The sequence below is a fragment of the Fukomys damarensis genome, unplaced genomic scaffold (genome assembly GCF_012274545.1).
Source record: "Fukomys damarensis isolate Sample0158 unplaced genomic scaffold, DMR_v1.0_HiC HiC_scaffold_25, whole genome shotgun sequence".
In the NCBI taxonomy this organism is placed as follows: domain Eukaryota; kingdom Metazoa; phylum Chordata; class Mammalia; order Rodentia; family Bathyergidae; genus Fukomys; species Fukomys damarensis.
The window spans coordinates 10,935,047-10,956,560 of NW_022900937.1; the positions used below are offsets into that span (position 1 = coordinate 10,935,047).

Here is a 21,514-nt window from a genome sequence, read left to right on the forward strand (position 1 = left end):
CTGTTATTACTCAAAGCTCTAAAAGGTTCACCATCACTGCTCTGGGCTGTGGGACAGTCCCCATTTACAGCTTTTTTTTTTTTTCACGATTGCAAACATATCTTAGTAGGTTGTCAGCCTCTGTCTTCATTTCACTTTGGTAAATAAAAATAAACTGGTGTGAAATGCCCACAGCTGTGTGGAGCTCATGGCGATGAGAACGGGCCCTTCAAGCTGCTCCACGCTGAAGCCTCCATGGGGTATTTTGGATGAAACTCATCATTCATATATTTGGGCTCTTGTTGTTGTTTTATTTCTTTGTCACACAAAACTATGTGCACACGGGGATGTTAAACAGAGCCAGAAAATAAGGTTTTGTTTACCTTAATCCATTCTATAAAAATATCCTCTTAGTAACCCAAAATATCTCTCAATAATCCCAGAGAGCTGCATAGATGAAAAACCCAGTGGCAGAGGGAAGGACCTAGGTTGGCTTAGTGTGGCACAGAGTCACAAACACAGCCAAAGGATCGCAACAGGTACACAATATAAATGCTTTATTGCTAGCACAGGTTTCTTCTTAAGTAAATTAAAAGAAATAAATCTTCATTTTCACATTCTCTATTGCAGTCCAAAGGTAACTAGTTGGTCAGTGGGTATGGTCGCTTGGGTGCGCTACGGGAGAAGAGCAGGGTATTCCATGGGAGGACTCAGAAAGCTGGCTTCTGTCAGGGCACCAGGCTGCAGACCGCAATGTCGTTTGCAAATAACAGCAAGGAGAGGTTTCTTTGAAAAGTCATGAAGAAACAAGGGTTATAAGTGGAAAACCAGTATAGTGAGAAAGCCGAAACTGTTAAATGCAAAAGGCTACACATACATGTGTCCCACATTTGCTAGCTTATGTTTGGTACTCTTAAGTAAACGACCTTCATCTAGATCAGAGATTGGCTTGGATCTGCCAGCCAAAAAGAGGAGAAAAGGAAGCTAACACTAAGTTCCCGCTAAACTGGGGGACTCTGTGGAAAGAGGGGAGGACAGTGAGTTTGGGAGGAAAGTGAGGCAGGCCTGCTTCAGCCCCCTCCTCTGCAGGCTGAGGCTTGCTGGGTGGGAGGACAGCGTGGAGCATGGACGAACAACCAGGCACACAGAGGAGCTGCGGTGGGACAAGGGCACTCACGGCTCGCGAGAATTCTGCAAGCGGAGAAAGAAGCCCTCAGGCTGGGCTGGACTCTCCAAGGTCACAGCCCTGGGAGTGGCGGGTGCAGGGGACACTGTCAGGTCCCAGCTGCAGCAGTGACTCGTTGCACAAAAACAGGCAGCCAGTGCCAGAAACAGGATTGTTTTTGCAGAGCACCCAGCCTTACCAACTTCTCAGCCTACCTGGATTGTTTTTTGGTTAGTTTTAAGGTAAGCTTGCAAAAGATCTTATCCATTTAAGAAAGACAACCGTTCCTCCAAAAGCATGCACACGTGTGCTGTCACAACTGCAGCAAGCTCAGAAGCCGGAACCCTTGCATGACAACCTCTGCTGTCCTTTTCCTTGATCTTTCACTCCCATTATCTATAGATTTAAGGAAACCGGAGTGGGTCAGGAACTTCCCAAGTTCTTACTACTTAGAACATCCGCAGTGTACCAGCTCCTGGCAGTTTTGGTCTGGTCTGACTCTAACTAAAACCATTTCATGTTTTGTTTTGAAGAAATGGATAACATGAAATGGTAATTTGGCTACAATACCTTGGAAAATTGTTCCCAGCCCAAACATCTGCCCCCAGTGAGCTCAGCTGAGATTTCTTTGGAGGACAAGGAGGGCTGGTGATAGGAAGAAAGTAAAAGGAGGAGAAGGAAGATAGCGCAAAGGCCTCCTCTCCTGGCGAGGGAAGTTCTCAGTGATAGAGGCATCAAATGACCCACCTCCCTTATCCCGACCCTGGCTCCAGAAAGAGACGCTGACTGCACCCTACAGCTCCTCCTTCCCTGAGCCCCTCTTCCCCCAGTATTTGACATCACTGAGGTGACCCTTTCTGGAAGATCCAGAAACCCTGCCCCTTGTGTCAGCCGAGTGACAGGCCTGTTCTGTGTCATCATTTCAACCTGTGAAGAAGGACCACAGCTCAACTCTGTGTTCCTGAGAGCGGGCCCTACAGAGAAAGCAGAGGGGAGTGCACAGGCCGCCTTCACCTTCCTCCTGGCTCTTCCTAGGAGTTCTTCTGGGGGATCTTGACAGTGACTGTCTTAACTTCCGAGTACTCTCGCAAACCGAACTCTCCCCTGAAACACAGAAACAGGCAGATCAGGCACCAGAGGCCAGGAGCAGAGGTGCAGGGTATCACCAGTAAGCCACAAGTCTTACGGAGCCATGCAAAACTCTGCAAGCCAGGCCTTCTTCTGTCACTTTGGGGGCAGCCACTATGTCTTACCAAGGCTGAGGTGTTTTCACTGCAGCGTAGAAAGCCAGAGACTCCCAGCTGCGGAGAGTGCCAGCCTGGGTGAGCCGCCACCAGAGGTGCCCAGGGAGGAAACGGGGCTGGGTGTCTCAGTGCCTTGGCCACCCGCCCCACCCAGGGTCAGCATTGGTTCTGAGGACCAAGACAGCTGTCCTCTAGAACCCAGCTTATGCTGTGTCCTTTCTGGATGGCTCTGTCCTCATCATGAGCCCCAAGAGCTTGTCACTGCTAGGCCTGCCCCCTTCCAGGCAGTCCTGAGTGATGCTGCCCACATCCCTGCAGAGGCAGGAGAAAGATTTAGGGAGCTGAAAGATCTGGCTAGAAAGGAACTGGGAACTGTTCGTAAGTTCTCCCCAAGATTTCTTTTGGCCACTTCCTCTCTGGGACTTCTCATGGATCAAGGATTGTCAGTCATTCAGTCAAAAAATGTGTATTGAGCTATTTCTGTGCGGCAGGGGACTGTGCTGGGCTCAGGACAGTGAAGCTAGCTAACTGCCCAGCCTCTGTAGGGCTTGCAGTGGTTGGGGCTGAGCCACGTAGAGTGGGGAGGTCTCTCCAGGCGCCATTTCCAGCCTCGCACACCCTCCCAAAAGGGCTCCATGTGACCAAGCCTGCTCACCACGGGGCCCTCTTCCTCCGCCTGTCTCTCCTCTCCTCCCTTCAGCTCGTTAGTTGCTTCTTCTTTCTCCTGTCTCATCTCAAATCAAGTGTGTCCCAATTTCTTTTAAAAGGATATGTTTTTCTTTTCTCTTCTTTAAGGACCTGGGGAGAAGGGTCCCCTCCTGTGTCCCAGAGGCCCACTCCTATCCAGCAGCACCACATCAGGGGGGCCCTGTCCCCCTCAGGGCTGGAGCCCTCCGCTCTAGCTTTATGCCCTCACCAAACATCGTGTGCAGCACTGTGGAGGGAAGGAGGAGGGGAAGAGACATCTTCCCCTGCCTTCCTCCCCTCTCCTACACTCGCCACCTGGTCTCCACCAGGAGAGAAGAAAAGAGGCCTCAGAGATGTCTCTGTGTGGGACGGGATGAAGAAAGGCTGTGTCTGAAAAGCAAAGTTCCTACCACTGGGCCTTACAAGTAAACGCCTCCTCCTGATTCCTCTTGGGGATTCCCAGGAGCCTATGCAAGGCTCCTGTCACTCTGCGAGGGATTCCTGAGTTGACAGGCCCAGGGGACATCAGAGGGCCAAGGCAGAGTGGCAGGTATGGTGTCCTCTGCCTGTACAGTGCACCCCACTCAGAGCGAGAAGAGCACAGGCCCCTCATTAACTCGGTCCCAGCAGCCCCTCTTGATGACCAGTGCAGCCCTGGCTGTCCAGTTGCCTTCCTGCCCTCAGGCAAGTCTGAATATGCCTCTGTTCCGAGGACTCCTTGCACCTCAGTCTGAAGTGAGTGACTCCCTCCTTATTTCCTGGCTTGGACACACACTTGGGCACACCCTAGATCCCTCTTGCCTCTCACCTGGACCACTGGGATAAGACCTGGATGAGAAACATGAGCAAGTCTACGGACAGACGAGCAAGCCACATGGTGTGGTCCCGAGCTGCAGCATGGTGGGATCCCGCTGTGCTCAGTGTGGGAAGCATGCACTGCTGGTTATGAGGCAGAGGGGCACTGCCCGTGTGCCCACGACAACCAGGGTAGCCGGGGAGAAGCCTTAGAGCAGTGTGACCTGCAAACAAGGGGCAGAGAAGAAACCTAGGGCTCTGCCATCAGCTGCCTTAAGATTCCAGTGAGGCTACCCTATCTGAAGCTCAGCACGCACAAGTCATTGCCCAATTAAATGGTAGGGTTTTGTCCTCCCTGTAGCAAAGATCCTGTCTCAGTAGGCCCAGGGAGGGACCAGGAGACAGAAGGGGTCATCTGGCACACACTTTGACAAGCACTTCTGAAGGGTTTGGAAGCCCAGGAGTATGGGTGCTTCTTCAGCAACTCCATCTCGTTCAGGGTCTTGCTCTTAAATCTGGTTACTTGTGCAGGCCACAGTTAGCAAGGAAAAGCCCTGCTGCATAAAGCAGCATCTTGTCACAGAAGCGCCCGTCTCCGTGTGCGGTCACTTTGACAGAGACTCAGGCCCACGGGGCACTGGGACATTTGGAAACCAGTCTTCCTGCTTCTCAGCGGACTGGGCTATAATCCCTCAGATAAGCCAAGCACGGCATACCTAGGGGGAAGGGAAATATTGGGTTTCAGTAGCTCCCAGCAAGCCATTTTAGGAAGCACTCAGACCCACCCATAAAGCAAACAGGGTGTCTGTTTAGGTTATATGTCTCCCTGCTCTTTTATTTGGCTTAGAGCAGAATTTCTCAGAATGAGGTCCCCAGACTACCTGCGTCAGAATCATTTCAAAGCTTGTTAAAAATGCAGATCCTGGGCCCTAGCCCAGATCTACTAAATCAGGATCTCTGAGAGTGGGCCCCCGGCTAAGCGTGTTTAACAGCCCTAGGCCTTTGGGCTGCCTGTGACTCCTTTCTACACACAGGCACGCACACCTTCAGACATTTTAGAGTATCCCCATCATACTCCCATTTGCAAAGCCTGCGTCCTTCAATTCTAAAATGCTAAGACCCACAGCTTCCCTCCCAGCCCTGTTTGTGATGCGTGTTGTCCAGCTTGTGCTTTGCCACCTATCATCTCAGAGGAGCAGGCACGGGAAAGGATGGCAAGAGAAACAGTGGTTGGGCAGGCAGAGCTGAGAAAACTGGGCTCATGTCTATCGGGCAACCTGCAGGCGGCTGCCCTTGCCACAGTGCTCAGGGGACAGCCCCGGGCTCCCTGGACATGGGCTTGGACTGGCCTTTCCAAGAGAGGAACAGTTGAGTAGGAGAAAGGGGGACGGTTTTTCAAGATTGCAGGGTGACTTAAAGTTGCAGTGATGATAAGAGTGAAGAAAGGCATAGAGGGAGCAGTGAGGATGATGTCTGAGAAATGTGCATTGAACCTATTGCTTCAGATGCTTTAGCTGGTCTTTTCTAGCCCCTAGTGTTAGACCATTAAGCAGGGAGAGCTTCAAGGCTCAGAGAAGTTTGGACAATCACACTGCTCAGATCTTGGCTCTTGCATTTACCACCTGTGCAACCTTGGATGAATTGCTCAATCTCCCAGAGCCTCAATGTTCTCATCTGCAAGATGGGAACAATTACAGTGCCTCAAGTACCTTAGAGGATCACTGTCAGGGTTAAGATAGAATTAAGAATGCAGACTGTCCGGTAGTGTCCAGCCAGCCTTCCAAGGGTATCCGCCGCTGTCTTTGAGAGTGGCTTAAGCCAACTTTTCCACCAGTATCTCCAAGCAGTCTCTCCGCTGATCCTATGCCCTAACTCCACAGGCCCAATCTCAAAAGAGCCCACAGGGTCTGAGCTGGTGATCAATAAAGGCGGGTGCACAGAGCAGGTTTGGCAGGAATGGCAGCAAGTGCTGAGGACCTAGAAGCACAGGGTTGGTGGGCGCAGTGCAGAGTCACAGCTGGCAGTTTTGTGATGGGGAGCAAAAATAAGCAAAAAAAAGCTCTAGGTTTTATATAAAGCCTCTTCATTGTGGAGTCTAAGGTAAAGACCTCAACTGTGAAGAAGAAAGGTTTCTATCGGCCACATCTGGCCCTTGGGATGGCAGTTTGTGAATTCCTTCTCCTACTACTTGGAATGTTGTCTTCTCTGTGTTACCTTCTCTGACCCCATCAGGCAAAATGAATGGATTTTTACTCTATATTTACAAGAGTTTTTGACCTACCTTCCTCAATGGCTCTTATTACATGAAATTATAGGTACATTAATTTTTCTCTTCTTCCTCTTAGAGTGACTTTGTACTCATGGCTACTATTAGTTTATAGTACCACGTGTGCATCAAAATGGTAGTTAAATAAATGGATGTAAGAGAATTAAACTATTCTATGATATGTTTAATCTCTATTTCTCTGCACACTTTAGCAGCTTTGATACTTACATTTCTCTCCCATTTCCAGACATCTTGAACCCCCCAAAGGGGCTCTGGGCATTTAAGGCATTGTAACAATTGATCCTGAAAGAACAAAATATACAATATTGTTAGTATGGATTCCACCTGCCCAGAAATAATCAGATATGATAATTCTTTTTAGTTTTTTACTTTTTACTTCTTGTCGCCATGTGAGAAAACTGTAGCTTAAAACCTACCATGGCTTCCTCATCTGGCCAGTAAGAAGTGTATCCAAGCCTGTTGACTTGGGTCTTCCCCATCCTTACAGGGTGCCTCTGTTGTACCCTAGATCCTAAAGCCCTGCTATAGTTTGGATGTGATTTGTTCCCTGAGGGTCCATGTGTTAGAAGACTGGTCCCCAGGTGGTGGTACTGGGTGATGGTGTGGATCGTAGTAGGAGTCCTTAGGTCACTGGGACAGCTGCCCTCAGAGGGTTTAAAGTCTCACCCTCACTCATGGGCTCTGTCACGGCTTGTGTTTAGATGCCCCCCCACAAAGCCTCATGCTTCTTTTTAAGAAACGGTTCAATCTAGAGTGTGTCACTGATTCATGGTGGGGCAAGGCCAGGGGGCACTGGGATTAAGAGCATGAGGAGTATCCACCCTGCGTAGTCTGAATAAAATAAAAGGGGCAGAAAGACACTGTTATGATCTCTTGCTGCTTTTGCTGCCATGAACTATTGCCCCTCTGCCACCCTACCTTGGAGCCATCAGATTATGGGCTGAAGCTTCTATAAACTATGAGCCAAATAAACCTTTCCAACTTTAATTTCAGGTGTTGGGCATTTTTGTCTCAGCAATGAGAGAAAAGTAACTAGCATAGGTCCAAAGCTCTTAGAACAGTAAGTTGTTCTGAGTGAGCCCAATACCTGAATTTATCTCTCTGGGCTTGTGCTTTATGATGTGATGGCTTCCTCTCCCATGTGTTTTAGCCATTCCATCCACCATGAAGTAACACAGCCACAGGGGCACTCACTTTTGGGGCTTACAGCCTCCAAAACTGTGAACTAAGTAAATCTTTTTCAAATAAAGTTATCCTGCCTCTGGTAATCCATTGCAGGAATGAAAAGTGAATGAATACAAGACTTTATGGCACCAGTGGAATTTGTCAGGGCCAGGACAATGAGGTTGCCTCTGATCTTACCATACAGTCCCAGCCTGCATTGCAGAAGAAACTGTGAGGGCCTTGTTGATATCATTAGTAAAGACAGCTGCTACAAGTCCAAAGTCCGAGTTATTGGCTCTTTCAATAACTTCATCTATAGTCTTAAACCTCAGAATTTCCTGAACGGGACCAAAGATCTGCAACAAAACAGTTAAGACTCAGTTCAGCTGCTCGGCAGCTTCTTCATCTGCTTTCCCCAATTTTAAGCAAGTTTAGTTGGCCTTGATTTAACTGTCATTTCAGGGTAGGAGCACAAAATTGTAAAATAGTACTAACTTTCCCAGAGCTAAGATTACATGAGTCTGACCTCAGACTCAGTCAGTTAGCACTGACACACCCCAGCTTCTCTGGAATCGCTTGACCCACTGTGTGTTCTAACAGTGAGTTTTGGGGCACAGAAGAGCAAGTGGCTTTCTCCCTGACCCCCAAACACTGCTGGGGACTGCAGATAAATGTGCTCCTGTCCCTTACCTGCACAGATGCAAAGATGCCTGAGTGTTTTCTCTGTCATAGTTAACCATCTAGGGGCCCGTACTCTTGAGAACGGACCAGCCATTTTGATGGTTCAGCTCACCAATAACAGTCACAGTCACACCATGTGGCCCCTCGTCTCCACACCCCTTGCTTGTAATTTGGTTTCACTGTTTTCTTGAAACTGGGACTTGCATAGCCATAGCTACGATTTTGCTATTGCAAAATGAATGTGCACAAAATACCAAGAGCTAAAAGGCTGATGTCGTCTACTAGAAAAGCTCTGGAAATCATCCCAAGAAAGATGCGGCTTTTGTAAGAACGCCGTATCTGATACCTCCTCCTTGGCAATCCGCATGTCATCGGTGACGTTGGAAAACACAGTGGGCTCGATGAAGAACCCCATCTGGTCCAGTGCTTTGCCTCCACATTCCAGCGTGGCGCCCTCGGCCACTCCACTCTGGATGAGCTCCAGGATCTTGTTGTACTGTTTCTTATCAATCTATAGGAGGAACCATGGGACAAGCAAATCCTTCTCTGAAGATAGAAATAAGTGTGTTCTTCAGACCCTCTCCTCTAGCACAATTTTTTGGAAAATTTCACTATATCTGGTCAAATCTTATGAAACAGCTGTTATTCATCAAGTGATGACCTATGAAAAATGGCAGTTTTCTATGGTTGAACTGGCTCTATGGAGGCTTGTGATAAAGATATTGCTCTAATGATGATTGCATCTAATCTGAAACACCAGATGAAGATTTAGGAAACATTTCAAAATGATAAAGACACTGGCTAATTTATTACTCATGGTTTATGTGAGGAAACTCCATATTCTGTAAACAAATGGATAGTTTAGTAACATAATAAAAAATACATAAGTTAACACATCCTTTTTTGATCGTGCCACGCCAAATCCTATGGGTTTCTTTTGAAAGTAATTCCTTCAGAGATGATTAAGCCTACAGAAGGAGGGTGAGCTTCCTACTCCAAAATCCCCTGCCCCAAACTAAGAGTTATCATTCATTAAATTATTATAGTAAATAATATAAAAGCCTACTTTGACCTACAAGTTCAAATTGTCCAGCTGGAATACAAGTTTTCTAAAACTGAGCAGACGTCCTCCTTCACAGGAAGCCCCAAGCAGCGGCTCTCATCTCTCTTAACAGATTTCAGACTCCAATGATGGTCAGCGAGCCACAGCCTGAACTCCCAAGAGGAAAGTTTGTGGCCCTCTACACCCCACCATAACGAGGGATGTGGTCAGAGTAAGAGAGAACCACAGAGCTAAGGGAAGTCAGGCAGCCCTGCCTGCCCACAGTCTCTGCAGACTACGGCAGGGTGGTGAAGAGAACCTCAGCAGCCTGTAAGGAACACACAGACCGGAAGGGGAGAGGCTCACCTGCCTGCTGTGTCACCTGTCGGGGTGTCCGGAAGGTAGGGGTTAGAAGGATGGGGGCTAGGCTCTGCCGACAAGAGCTATCTTATCAGACTCCAAATCATCCCCTTAAGCTCAAAACAGCCTTAAGTCAACCCTAGTCCCACAGTGGTTCTGAGGTAAAATTCAGAAAAGGAAAAAGCAGCGTAAGAAGCAAGCAGTGTCCCAGGGTGAGAGTGGGGTGGGGGGCTACACTTCCAGCCAGGAGGACTGGTAGAGCAGGAAAGAGGCAGCAGGAAAGGGAAGATGCCCAGAGTCTGTGCTGCCCAGAGAGGAGGTGGACAGAGGGATGCTGGGGATTTATCTACCTGAGGCCCCTGCTCGATAGAGGGGTCAAAGGGACTCCCCACTGTGCGCCTCTTGGCCCGCTCCACGCTCCTCTTCACGAATTCCTCATAGATCGGCTCCTCCACGAAGATGCGTGAGCCCGCGGTGCAGCACTGGCCTTGGTTGAAGAACACGCCCTGGTGCGCCTGCTCTACAGCATGGTCCACTGCAAGAGAGGCGGCCACGCTCGCCACGCGCTCTGCCTGCTGGTCCAGCCCTGGAGCCGCCCGCCCCCTTCCCCTCCACCCCAGGTGTCGCCTCCTGTCAACCCAGGGCACAGCGGTGAACAGACAGCCCTCAGCTCAGATCGCAGTTCAGTTTGAGTTCTAACTCAGCCTGACGTTACTTGTGATGCCAACTGGGATAATTTCACTTCTCGGCGTCTCTTTCCTGTTCTGTAAACAGAGGGACTGACACTCTGTCCTCCCTAAAGGAAGTCTCAAAAGGCACTGTGCAAAATGATAATGTAAAGACTCAGGTCTGCCAGGGACCAGTGAGAGAGTGACCAAGAGAGGAAGCCACTGTGTTAGCTCTTCGCCATGTAGGAGTATAAGCTGAGTTTGCCAGATCTTTCAAGTTCAAAAACAAAATAGCAAGCAATGTATGAGTGTACAATGCTGTTTCCACCATGGTGTGATGTTCAGACAGGTCACTGTGTATCTAGGTACATCTGGCCCGTGGACTGCGGATTTACAGCCCTAATTTATGGGCTCTTGTACGTTTAATTACAGTTGAGTAGCTCTGCTATATCAGCAAAGGCTCCTCAAGACTCTAAATTTCCTCTGTATCGAGATGGAGCTGTACTAGAGCAATGACAATTTTTTCATTTCCATCTCTAATATTTTATACCTAAAACCATCTTTATAAATGTGGCTTGGCTGGTGCTGTGAGGCTGGCCGACCATCAATGCACAGTGCAGTGCCTGCCCCTCCAGAGGAACAGGTTTAGGAAACCTGATCTTGACAACCAGTGTGAAGCTAAGGCTGAGCTCTGCACATTCCGAGCTGCGGCTGCGATCTGAGCCATCTGCTTTCTGTTTTCTGACCTCTGCATTGGTGCAACTGGCAAAGCATCTCTGCCTGGAGGAGGATGTGGAGAAGGAAAGAACGACTGAATGAGATTTTGGAATTTCATTCCCTGGAGAGCTTTCCAAAACAGAAAGCCCCACCTGTGCAGCGCTGCCTAGGTGGCCTCCTCCCTGGAGATGTGTTTCCTAGGTTACTGCTTGGAGCTTCTGTGAGGGCCCCCTGGTGAGGTCCATCCCCACAGAACAGACCCGAGTGTGTCGTCATCCTTGCTGAACTCCCGGGAGCAGCAGGAAGGGCTGTGAAAATGTCAGCAGGGCTAGCGAGTAGGATTTATTTGAAATGCTTTATCAGCTACCAGGCCCAGTTAAGGATTTAGACTGTTTGAATCTGGGCAGAGAGAGTGTACCTACATTGTCTGCAGGCTTCCAACACTGTCCCTTCTGCAGTATCCGCTGACTGAGGCTTTACCTCTTCTTCCCTACTCTATAGCATCACAGAATCAAAATGACTTGTCTGTAGATAAAACAAACTCAGTGCGATAATTAATAAAGGCCCTTTCCCAAATGTTAATTTATTTTCTCTCAACTACCCTTATTGTCAAAGATCTTAGTGTCCTATCAAGAGTGGAGATATACCAACACTCAAGAGGCTGAGGCGGGAAGACAGCAAGTTCAAGGTCAGCCTGGACTACATAGCGAGGTCCAGCCTCAAGAAACAAAACAGAACAAGCGGTGGTACAAAAGAGCACCAAAGGGTGGTGTGCTGGAATGTATATGAGTTCTACGACTGACTTACAATCCGCATCTGCAAAAATAATATTGGGATTTTTTCCTCCAAGTTCCAGAGTTACTCTCTTCAAATTACTTCTTCCAGCTGCTTCTTGGATAAGCTTTCCAACCTGAACAAAAAGAAAGGAGGAGAGGTTGGCACACTTTGCAGCTGAGACAGCTGGTGGTCAAAGCCAGCTCTGATAATAGTGGGATGTAGCAGTCACTAATCCTAAAAGGCAAAGACCCCACTGAATGTCACAGCGACAGCTTGTGTGGACAGTGTGGGTGGCCAAGACATCAGGCAGCTGATGTCCACAGTGGGGTGGCCTGGAGGACACATTCGTTTCCTGGTGGAAGACACAAGGCAGTAGAGGTTGAGTCTGTAATCTCAGACCAAAAGATTTCTTGAAAGATAAATGTAAACAGAATGTGAGTGGGGAGGGATTTCTACCACCTCACTGTGGCCTTTGGCTTAGAACTCTGGCCTCTGAAAAACCAGCACCTGGCTCCACGTTAAAGACATCATAAGGATGAAGCAAGAGTTCCTGTAGCTCCAAAATGGCGGCAGGGGGATTCATCATGTGGCCCAAAGAGACTGTCCGTATCACACCGCCATCTCAGCTGAGGCTACAGTGAAAGGACTCAGTAGCTGACAGCCTGTCTCCGTTGGTGCCATACTGTAAATTTCCGTTTACAGAAAAGTCACTTACACAAGGGGGTGGGGCAGGCGAAAACACTTGCCGTGGAGGAGACTCACTAGTGATGAAGCTGAGTGTGAGATGGAAACAGAAGTGCACGCTCAACCTCAGCAGCGAGGAGCACTACAGGAAAGGCCCTGTAACTCCCTCAGGGTCAGCTTCCCTGAGCTCCCTCAGGAGCTGCTGGCTGCCTCAGGGTCAGCTTCCGTTGAAAAGAGCTCCCCGTCTAACGGGAGGCCCTCCCTGGGTCTCCCGCACAACCCACTGCCCGGGGCAGTGCGGTAAAGGCGCTGGCTCTGAGAGACCGCTTGTGCTCCAGCACGCCCCCTGTGGCTGGTCAGGGCATGGCTTGTCTGCGCTGCAGTTCACCTCCTCCTCCCCAAACGGGGGCTCACCCCTCTCCTTCCCTTCCCTCCTTCCTTCATCCTCCCCACACCCCCAAATCTTGTAGTGCCCCAAACTGACTTGAAACAGTAAAAAATATCATCTCCTTTCAGCGCAAATCGCTGTCACAAAATTTTCAGTGACAAAACTTTCAGATTTACATTTAAGAAATGAAGTGTGCTTGCTTTATTCACAGTAGGGTGCTAACCCTAAGCGTTTGGGCCAGGCAGAGCTGGCCTACAGCTATTAGCCCTGCTCCCTGACCTGCACCACACCATGTACACTTTGACATTCTGTACAGCAGAGTAACTGTACAAAAGTCTCGCTCCGTCTGTGGTTGTCGGAGAAGAATAAGAATGATTTTTCCTGCATCTATGCTTTGCCAGCCTCCCCTTAGAAACCAGATTCATGCTAACCACTGTGAGGCGAATCCCAGCGGAGTCACACCTTTCCCTTCCTCTCTGGAAGGAAGTGAAGTTGCCGCGCCTCCCCAAGAGAATGAATAGGATGTGCTTCCGCTGGAGTGGCCTCAGGGTGGAACTCACAGGAAAACCCTGCACTTCGCCAGTCTCCTTCAGTCAACACCATTCGCGGTTCCTCCATTCGCGTGCCAGGTACAGTGCTGAACTTAGTTCCTTGCCAACAAGGGACTCACAGCTACTAGGACTCCCACAAAACCCTGGCACGAGCTCAATAAGCAGGGCTGGCTTTCGGTCCACTTGGAAAAAAACGGTTCTAAGTTAATATTAGATCTGAGCAGATTAAATTCTAGCTCCATAGTTCTTTGCTATAACCTAAAGTCAGACCGTTCTGGTCCTCACCTGTAGAAATGGAGCAGAATGCAGCAACCCCTCACAGCCACAGGGCCATGAATGAAGTGTCTTCTCCTGGGACTCCTGGTTTCCAGGCCAAAGTCTCTTTGGAAAACACATTACTACGCATGCATCCTCCCTGGGAGTGGAGGGAGGTGAGGTGGCCCTAAGCAGGAAGCCGTCCTCATTCTCATGACAGGGAAGAGGAAAGAGATGCTGCCCCAAACCAAGCAGTTCCTTAGCACGTTTAAAAGCAAAGAGTTCAAGAAGAACTGGTTCTGGCAAACCTGCTGACAAAATATAGTTGGTCCATCACAGGGGGACCTCGAATATTACACAAAGCTCCTGCAAGGGTTTCCAAAGTCAAAATCCGGGGCATCACAGAGTCTAAGAATGTGTTACAGAACAAAGGGCCAGACCTGATCGGCTCCTCTTTGGTGGAAAAGTTAAAGTGTGGCTCCTCGGAAGATGGGGATATGCTGGTCATACTCATCTCTCCCTGCATGAGCCGAAGGCAGGAGGGCATGGTGGGTAAGGGTGGCCTACAGGTCAAGCTGATGGTGACAAATATGAGATTCACCCCTATTCTGATAAAACAGGCAATTTCTAAGGCAAAACAAAACAGATGAGCACACAGTTTGAAAGACTAAATCCTGTAAGTGACAGAGTGGAAGATAAAGGCACAGAGGCCCAGTTTTGAGTTTGTCCTCATTTTTCTTTTCCAGTCCGAAACAGTTTTGCAAAGCAGTCCTATTATTCGCTCCGGGCCATGGCTAACAAGCTAGCTAATTATAACCACGTGTAGCTTTGCGGACAACACTTTGATGGGGAGGACTCAGAAGACCTAGGTACCTCGAATGCCAGCTTGGCTCCCCCATGAACTTCAACTTGGGAAAGCCACTTTGGGAAAACCCGGAGCCCAGGGTCTCGGCAACTTCATTTGCAGAATGAAGGCCAAGCAACAAGTGTTTCCCTTAGCATTCTGGTTAACTCAAGGCATTAATAAAAGACAGATGAGGCTCCTGGGTCCTTGCTCACTCTGAGTTTATCCACAATTCTCTTTGTCTCCCCTTACTCAGCAGATGTAGTTTTTCACAAGAGCAGAGTGGCAAAAGCCCTGGTCTGTAGCATGGGACAGTGTTCCCCTGCTGTGTTTTCTTAACTCTGCACTCCCTGCAGAGCCTCTCCCCTCCATCTGTGCACCCTAAACAGGAAAGGTTGGTGAGCTAGGGGCTCCCCACACAGGACGAAACTGGGCTAATTCTCAGCAGGGAGGTTGGCGCAGCCCAGCTCTGACCTTCCTTTGAATGGGCTGCAAGATTGATATCAGGAGTATCCCAGGATAAGCCGCCAGGTCTTGGGCTCGTGTTCCACCACCACGCAGTAGTGCAATTTGGCCCATTGCAAGGAAAATCATTTGTTATACAAGACAAAAACAAACACAAAAGGCTTTCATGCCTTCCTATTCAAGGAAGTTGCTCCCTGAGCGAAGTTTCTACATTTTTCTTTTTGCTAATTACCCAAATTAGAGTGCATTCCCTCTCAGCAATACGGTAACTTTTTAAGACAAAAATAAAAATAAATCTCTCGTAGAGATCTGAGTAAAACTGGTTGAAGATGCCTGCTTTCTGCAGTACACATTCATTTCTTAAACTAAATGTCAAACTGCCTGACTCCCGTTCTTTCTTTCTAAATTTTGACTGGATGTGCTTCCTAGTTCCAACTCTGCTGAAAATAAAAGTGCCAAATACACACAACGTGGACACTTCTTGCCCTTCTGAAATACCCCCAAATCAGCCTCATTAATCTGTTCAATTTGCCACCAAAAGGTAACAGAGCCAAGGGGCCCTTTGAGGGGTCACAGTTCTATTACTTAAGCAATATCAGCAAATTCAAATTATTACCTGTGAAATGCAGATTAAGAAAATCAGTGTTATCACTAAGCATGTTTCCAGCCTTCTTTTCTGAATCCTCACATCTACCTACCACTCCAGGTGACCTTCCCATCTTGGGATACACTTGGGTCCTGGAGTGTGCCCGACACACTTGTCCTCCCGGATAACTTCATAAACTCCTTCCATACCCAACTCTCAGTGCCTCCCCTGGATTTACCTCCTTCTTCTGCAATTGCCCAGAGCTCTGACAGGAGAGGAGCCCCGTTCTAGTGTACGACCCGTCCGTTCTCCTCACCATCCTGATCTCGTCAGTGGATAGACACCATCTGACTTCTTGTCTCCTGTGCACATGGACCACAGAAGATCTTCAAAAGCGTTTCCTGAGTCAGTGAGCCACAGCAGGGCACCTGCCCTCGAGGTCTCTGGAAACAGGAAACAGAGACAAGATAGCCCAGGATGCAGGCCCTTCCAGGCTGGGCCTTGCTGACTCTGCTTTATCTGTGACTTTCATTTCCTCATCTCCAATACAGGGGATTGTGCCATGGTTCAAACACTGGCAGCACATTGGAATTTCCAGGGCACTTGCCATCCTTTTCTAAGTCTAGGTTCTACCTCCAGAGATTCTGATCACCTCAGTCTGGAGCGGAGCACATAGGCACGGTTATTTTTCAAAAGTTTCCAGGAATGTTCAAATGTGTTTTGCCGTGTCAAGAACCACAATGTCAAAAAGATCTTCAGCGGCATTTTTCCCCTGCATTTCTAATCTCTTATCCATGGCTACAATTCCCAACTGACTATTGTCATTAACCAAGCCCCTATTCCGTGCAACATGCTTTCACACACACATTTTATTTAATCTTCACAAAAATCCTGGGGGGCGAGAACTATTATTCAATTTCGTAGTTATAAATTTAGAAAAAAACAACCAAGACTCAGGTGGGGGGAGATATGACTTGGCGATGGTTTCCATGGAGAACAGAGCCAGGACTGGACTCAGAATGCTTTGGGCTCCTTCCTCCACCTCAGCCTCCCCCTGCAGTCTCTCCTCTTCTCCAGACCTTCTGGGGATTCCATCCCTTCAGCTACCAGCAGGATTCTGACAATTAAACACTATCTATGACTACCTCAGTCTACCTCAAATGCACCGTAATTAGCCATCCTTTTGTTACATAAGAGTTTCTCTTTCTAGTTCAGATACATTTTTAAGTCAATATTTTGATCTCTTGCCCTGCTTTGATGAGAAGCAACTCGGAGTGTTAAACTCAAAGATATTAACGTCCTGCTCACCAGGCAAACCCTGGAGACAGCATTGTAGGACGTGCGCTAACTCCACCAGAGTGTGGTGGAGAGAATTCTACCCTAGGACTTCAGTTTAGCATACTCAGGGAGTAAATCAAGGAAGCCCAGCTAGCAGACACAGACAAGAGCAAATTTTTTTTCTTATTCTTCAGTACTTATATTTTAAGTATTGAAAAAAAAAAGGGGGGAAGAAAGCTAACACTTTGAAACCTGTACATCCAAAAATTCTGTCACATCAAACTGGTAGTTTTGATTAAAATGCTGGATGATCTATCTGCTGTCTTACAAAAACAGTTGAAATGATAGGGAGCAACTTCCCCACCTACAGAGAGGACAGCTGAACTAGGTCCTGCCGGGGCAGCACAGGTGGGTTCACATGACGACATTCATCTCGCTGGGAATGAAAGGGGAATCCCAGCGGCGCAAGACAGAACCAGTGGTGCTCCAGCTGCGAGCTGCAAACATCAGTTCTGGCAGGACTGGATCTGAACTCTCCTGTAGTTTGCTTTGATGGTCTCTCTACTATCTTGTTTCCTAATGATGAAATCATAGTTTGTTCATCTAACTGAATAAAGAAAACACTACACCAAGCAAAACGCAAACTGTTTTCTTGTACTTTATGGAGGTTGTTTATTGATGCTATGTTTATAAAAGTCCTTTCATATTCACTTATTAAATATTTATATATATTGCTTATGTATCTAGCTACATAAGGATAAATTAATCCCATCTTTAATCTGAGTAACTGTTTGCTTTGTTAAGGCCTTTTGCTAAAGTAAAATGGAAAGCAGCCACCTCAAATAAGCTTCCTATTGCTAACTGTTCCAGACATTCTACCATGGACCCACAGACCCCCTATTCCCAGGGTGCCCACGACAGACGCCATGCTGAAATCCACGTTTAAGTGATGTGTTCAGTCTGCAAGAGTCTCTAATTCCCTGAGCAGAATAGGAGGATAACGAACTAAATAACCACAAGCTAAAGGGGGGTGGGGGTGAGAACATTTGACTGGCTCATGAAAATCCTCCATCCACCACTATTCATGTAGATAACTGCGAATTAGTTTGCATATAGTAGGCTAATTATGAACCGGTGCTCATATTCAAGACAAATGTTTCCCAGTGAGATCCTCCAGCATCCACCACCAATGTCCTTTCCAGGAAAGAAGCTAGAAGATACTTCAAAAGCAATGGGATCGTCCCCCTGCCCTCGTCCCAAATGACTGTAAGGCTGTCTAGCAGGAAATATCAAGCACAGACTCCAGTGGGAAAATATAACTGGCACCTGTCACACTGTCAATGGCACTGAGCATTTCTAACAGCCGCACAGTCTCACAGGGTCACCTACTACCACCTTCTCTTTCCCAGATTCTCCCTTCTGTTCCTCTGACTCGTTTGATAAGCTCCCATTGGCTATCGCCACCTTCAAGGAGCACATATTTAGTTAATATGCCTTCTGTGATGTTCAAGGATTCCTGGGTTCTTAGGAAGCCACCAAAATCAAAGCAGTGTTGTTCTGGAAAGAGGGAAGACATGTAGATCAGAGAAGCTTAGCATAGGCCAGAAGCAGACCCCCATCCATCCACATGGACCAGAGCCTGAGAACAGCACAAAGGCCATACATAAAGAACATCAATCCTAACCTCATCACACACACAAAGTCAACTCAAACAAATCATATATTGAAATACAAAGCAAAACCTATGAAATTCCTGGAAGGAAATGTAGGAGAAAAATCTCTCTGCCTTTGAGTTAGACAAGGATTTCTCTAGACACAACACCAAAAGCTTGATCATAAAATAAAATACTGATGAGCAGATGTCATCAAAATTAAGAATGTCTGATCATCAGAAGCTACTGCTAAGAGAATGAAAAGGCAGGCGACAGACTGGAAGAAAATACCTGCAAAGCTCAAAGGACTTGTATCTAAAATATACAACGAACTTTTAAAATTCAGCAGTGAAAAGCAAACAATACTCCCTCCCAAATGGGCAAAGATCATAAGATACGCCGCCAAAGAAGATAATGAGTAGAAAGTTCACAAATGAAACAGTAGCAAATTGGAAATTAAAATCATATTGAGATAACACCATATACCTATGCGAATGGCTAAAATTAAAAAGGCTGACCATGCAACATGTTGGAGAGGATGTAGAGAGGACATAAGTACTTCTCAATGCTAGTAGAAATGCGATATGTTATGTTACAACCACTTTGGAAAACATTTTAGCAGTTTCTTAACCCACAATATGATCTACCCATCCCATTCCCTGGTATTCAGGACACATACATCCATGCAGAGATTTGTACACAAATGTTCTTAAAGGTTTTTACCGTTAGTAGTCCCAAACTGGAAACAACTCAAATGTCTATCAACAGTTCAGTGGATAAACAAACTGTGATATAGCCAATAAATGGAATATTACACAGCAGTAAAAAAGAATTAATTACTGACATACATAACAACAGGAATGGATCTCAAAATAATTTCAATTGAGTAAATGCAGCCAAACATAAAAAGCATGTTTTTGTCCATATAAAATTCTAAAACTGGGCCGGGGGTTTAGCTCAGTGGTTCGGTGGCCTGCCTTGCAAGCGCAAGGACCCAAGTTCAATCCCCGGTACCAATAATAATAATTAATAATAATAAAATTCTAAAACTGTAAGTGATCTGGTCATAAAGCGGATCATTACCTGGCAGCACAGGGTTAGGGATGGAGGGAGAGATGGGAGAGAGAGTGTGGAAGGGAGCTGGGAAACTTGAGGATGGGAGCGTGTGCAAGACCTGAACCACGCTGCCGCTGCTGGGACAATGGATGTGTACGACTACACTTATCAAGCTGTACACTTTTAATATGTGAAATCAATTCTATAAAAATCATACCTCAGGGAGGCTGTCAATAAAGAAAAACTCAGCAATAAACAATAAACTCAATGAAAGCTGAAAAAAATGTGACCTTATTAGGTCAATCATGATGCGCATGTCTTTGTCCCCCTTTGTGGACCTATTGGCAGGGAAATTATATTGAACCTACGTGACTATTTCAAATATGACTTAATGGCTTAAAAGGCCAATAAGTACATTTGGAACAGATGCATTACATTTTAAAGTAAACAGAACCTGAAAGGAAAAGAAAAATGAAGAGGAGCAAAGAAACTTTAAGGAAAGCAAAAAGCAGTGAGAACAACAAATACATCAGTGGCCAATAAAATAAATTAGAATGATTGGAATGAAGAGGAGGGAAGATTAAGATGATAAATCTCAACACGGCATCTTCAACTGTCATAGAAATGGTAGAAAAAAAATCATTGGCCTAAGGGCTCACTGGACAGGACGAGAAGAGAGTTCCTTTCAGGCAGAAGAAATGGCGTGTGCCAAGTCACGGGGCAGTGAGGGCTCACCAATGCAGGGCTGGCTTACGGTCTAGTGAGGAGGAAGGCCAGCAGGGTCACAGTGCGAGGAAAGCAGGACCAGGCATGAGTGAACTTGTGTGCTGCCCTGAGGAGCTCAGGCTTTGTCTGGAATATGGACAGCAAGGTGGAGTGGTCCACGCTGCAGCTTGAGAGCTCAAAAGAGAGCTGAGTAGTTATAGGTGAGCTGTCCGGTGCCGTTCCCAGGTGAGCTATTGTGTTGATTCACTTAGCTGGTTGCTGCAATATTGTTAAATAGTAAACAGACCAACTAGCCAAGTCAACAATCTTGTATACTAATGGTCTTATGGGGAAGGGAGAAGGGTGGGGCAGGAAACAGTGTTCAATTTCCATGTTCAGAAACCAAGACTTATGACTGAAATGAGCCTTGAACCTTCCCCGAGGAATATTGCTTTATGCAGATGTGGGCTAAATCAACAAACTTGCTTGTGTAGTGGATAGCTTCTCTGGTGTGAAAAACAAAAAATGCAAATAAGATCCAAATGGTATAAGTGACAATGTGAAATAGGAAGAAAAGGGCTAAAATTGTAGGGGAAGTGGGAAGGGTTGGGGAAAGGAAATAAGAGAAAAGAAAAAATATGAGAAAGTGAAATATGGAAACAAGTTTTTGTAAATAGGGAAGGGTGGAGGGGGCGAAGGGAGGGCAGGGGTAGGGGGAAAAATGAGAACCAAGACCTGTCATGTAAAGATACAAGATCCCAATAATGAATGTAACTGTACTGTATACCTTAAAAGTACCAATAAACTCAATGATGATTTAAAAAAACAAAAACTTGCTTGGGTAGAAAAAGCTGGCCCTTTAAACCTGGACAGGGAAATTTCCTAGGAATTGATCAGCAAAATCCCTGGGTTTCCTTAGGGACCTGTTTAGAGGGGACACATGGTCCTCTATGTCCATCAACAGATGAGTGGATGAAGAAAATGTGGAATTTACGCACAGAGGAGTACTACTCTGCTATAAAGAAGGGTACACTTGAGTCATTTGTAGGAAAATAGATGCACCTTGACACCATAATGTTAAATGAAATAAATCAAGCACACAAACTTAAATATCACATGGTTTCTTTTCTATGAGAAACCCAAAGTATAAATAAAGAAGAAGAACAACAAAAGGATAACAGGAAGTAGGGGGATAGAGCATTCTCAAAGGGGACGGGGATAAAAAGATGGAGTAAAGAGAGCAGGGAAGGGTAGGGATGAAAAAAGGAACTGAGATGGGCTATATTCATGTACCAACCCCGCACAAGGAGTGCAAACATTACGTACTGCACACAAGTACCGATAAACTAAAATAAAATATAAAAGAAAGACAAATCTTACTTGTAAGATTATCAAGGTTACCTCTTTGCTGCAGCTAGAAAGCTCACCATGCCTCTCTGAGCTCAAGGGCTACTCCAGTAAATGAGAGGATGGGTGGGGGCGCG

At 46.8% G+C, this 21,514-nt stretch overlaps 1 protein-coding gene across 3 annotated transcripts in view; it reads right to left on the reverse strand.

Moving 5' to 3' along the window:
* Nucleotides 1–548: 548 nt before the first annotated feature.
* The window catches only part of Aldh1a2 (aldehyde dehydrogenase 1 family member A2), a 49,035-nt gene continuing 28,069 nt past the window's right edge, over nt 549–21,514 (reverse strand). For 2 of the 3 annotated variants that reach the window (XM_010641263.3, XM_010641265.3), the window contains exons 8-14: nt 11,597–11,699; nt 9,755–9,939; nt 8,349–8,513; nt 7,520–7,677; nt 6,365–6,439; nt 2,159–2,248; nt 689–765 (exon numbers count right to left, since the gene is read on the reverse strand). In XM_010641263.3, the coding sequence (XP_010639565.1) occupies nt 2,176–2,248; nt 6,365–6,439; nt 7,520–7,677; nt 8,349–8,513; nt 9,755–9,939; nt 11,597–11,699 (759 nt within the window). In that variant the 3' untranslated portion in view covers nt 689–765; nt 2,159–2,175. Of the gene's footprint in view, nt 766–2,158; nt 2,249–6,364; nt 6,440–7,519; nt 7,678–8,348; nt 8,514–9,754; nt 9,940–11,596; nt 11,700–21,514 lie in introns of all 3 variants that reach the window. The other variant, XM_033756159.1, reaches the window with a different exon arrangement.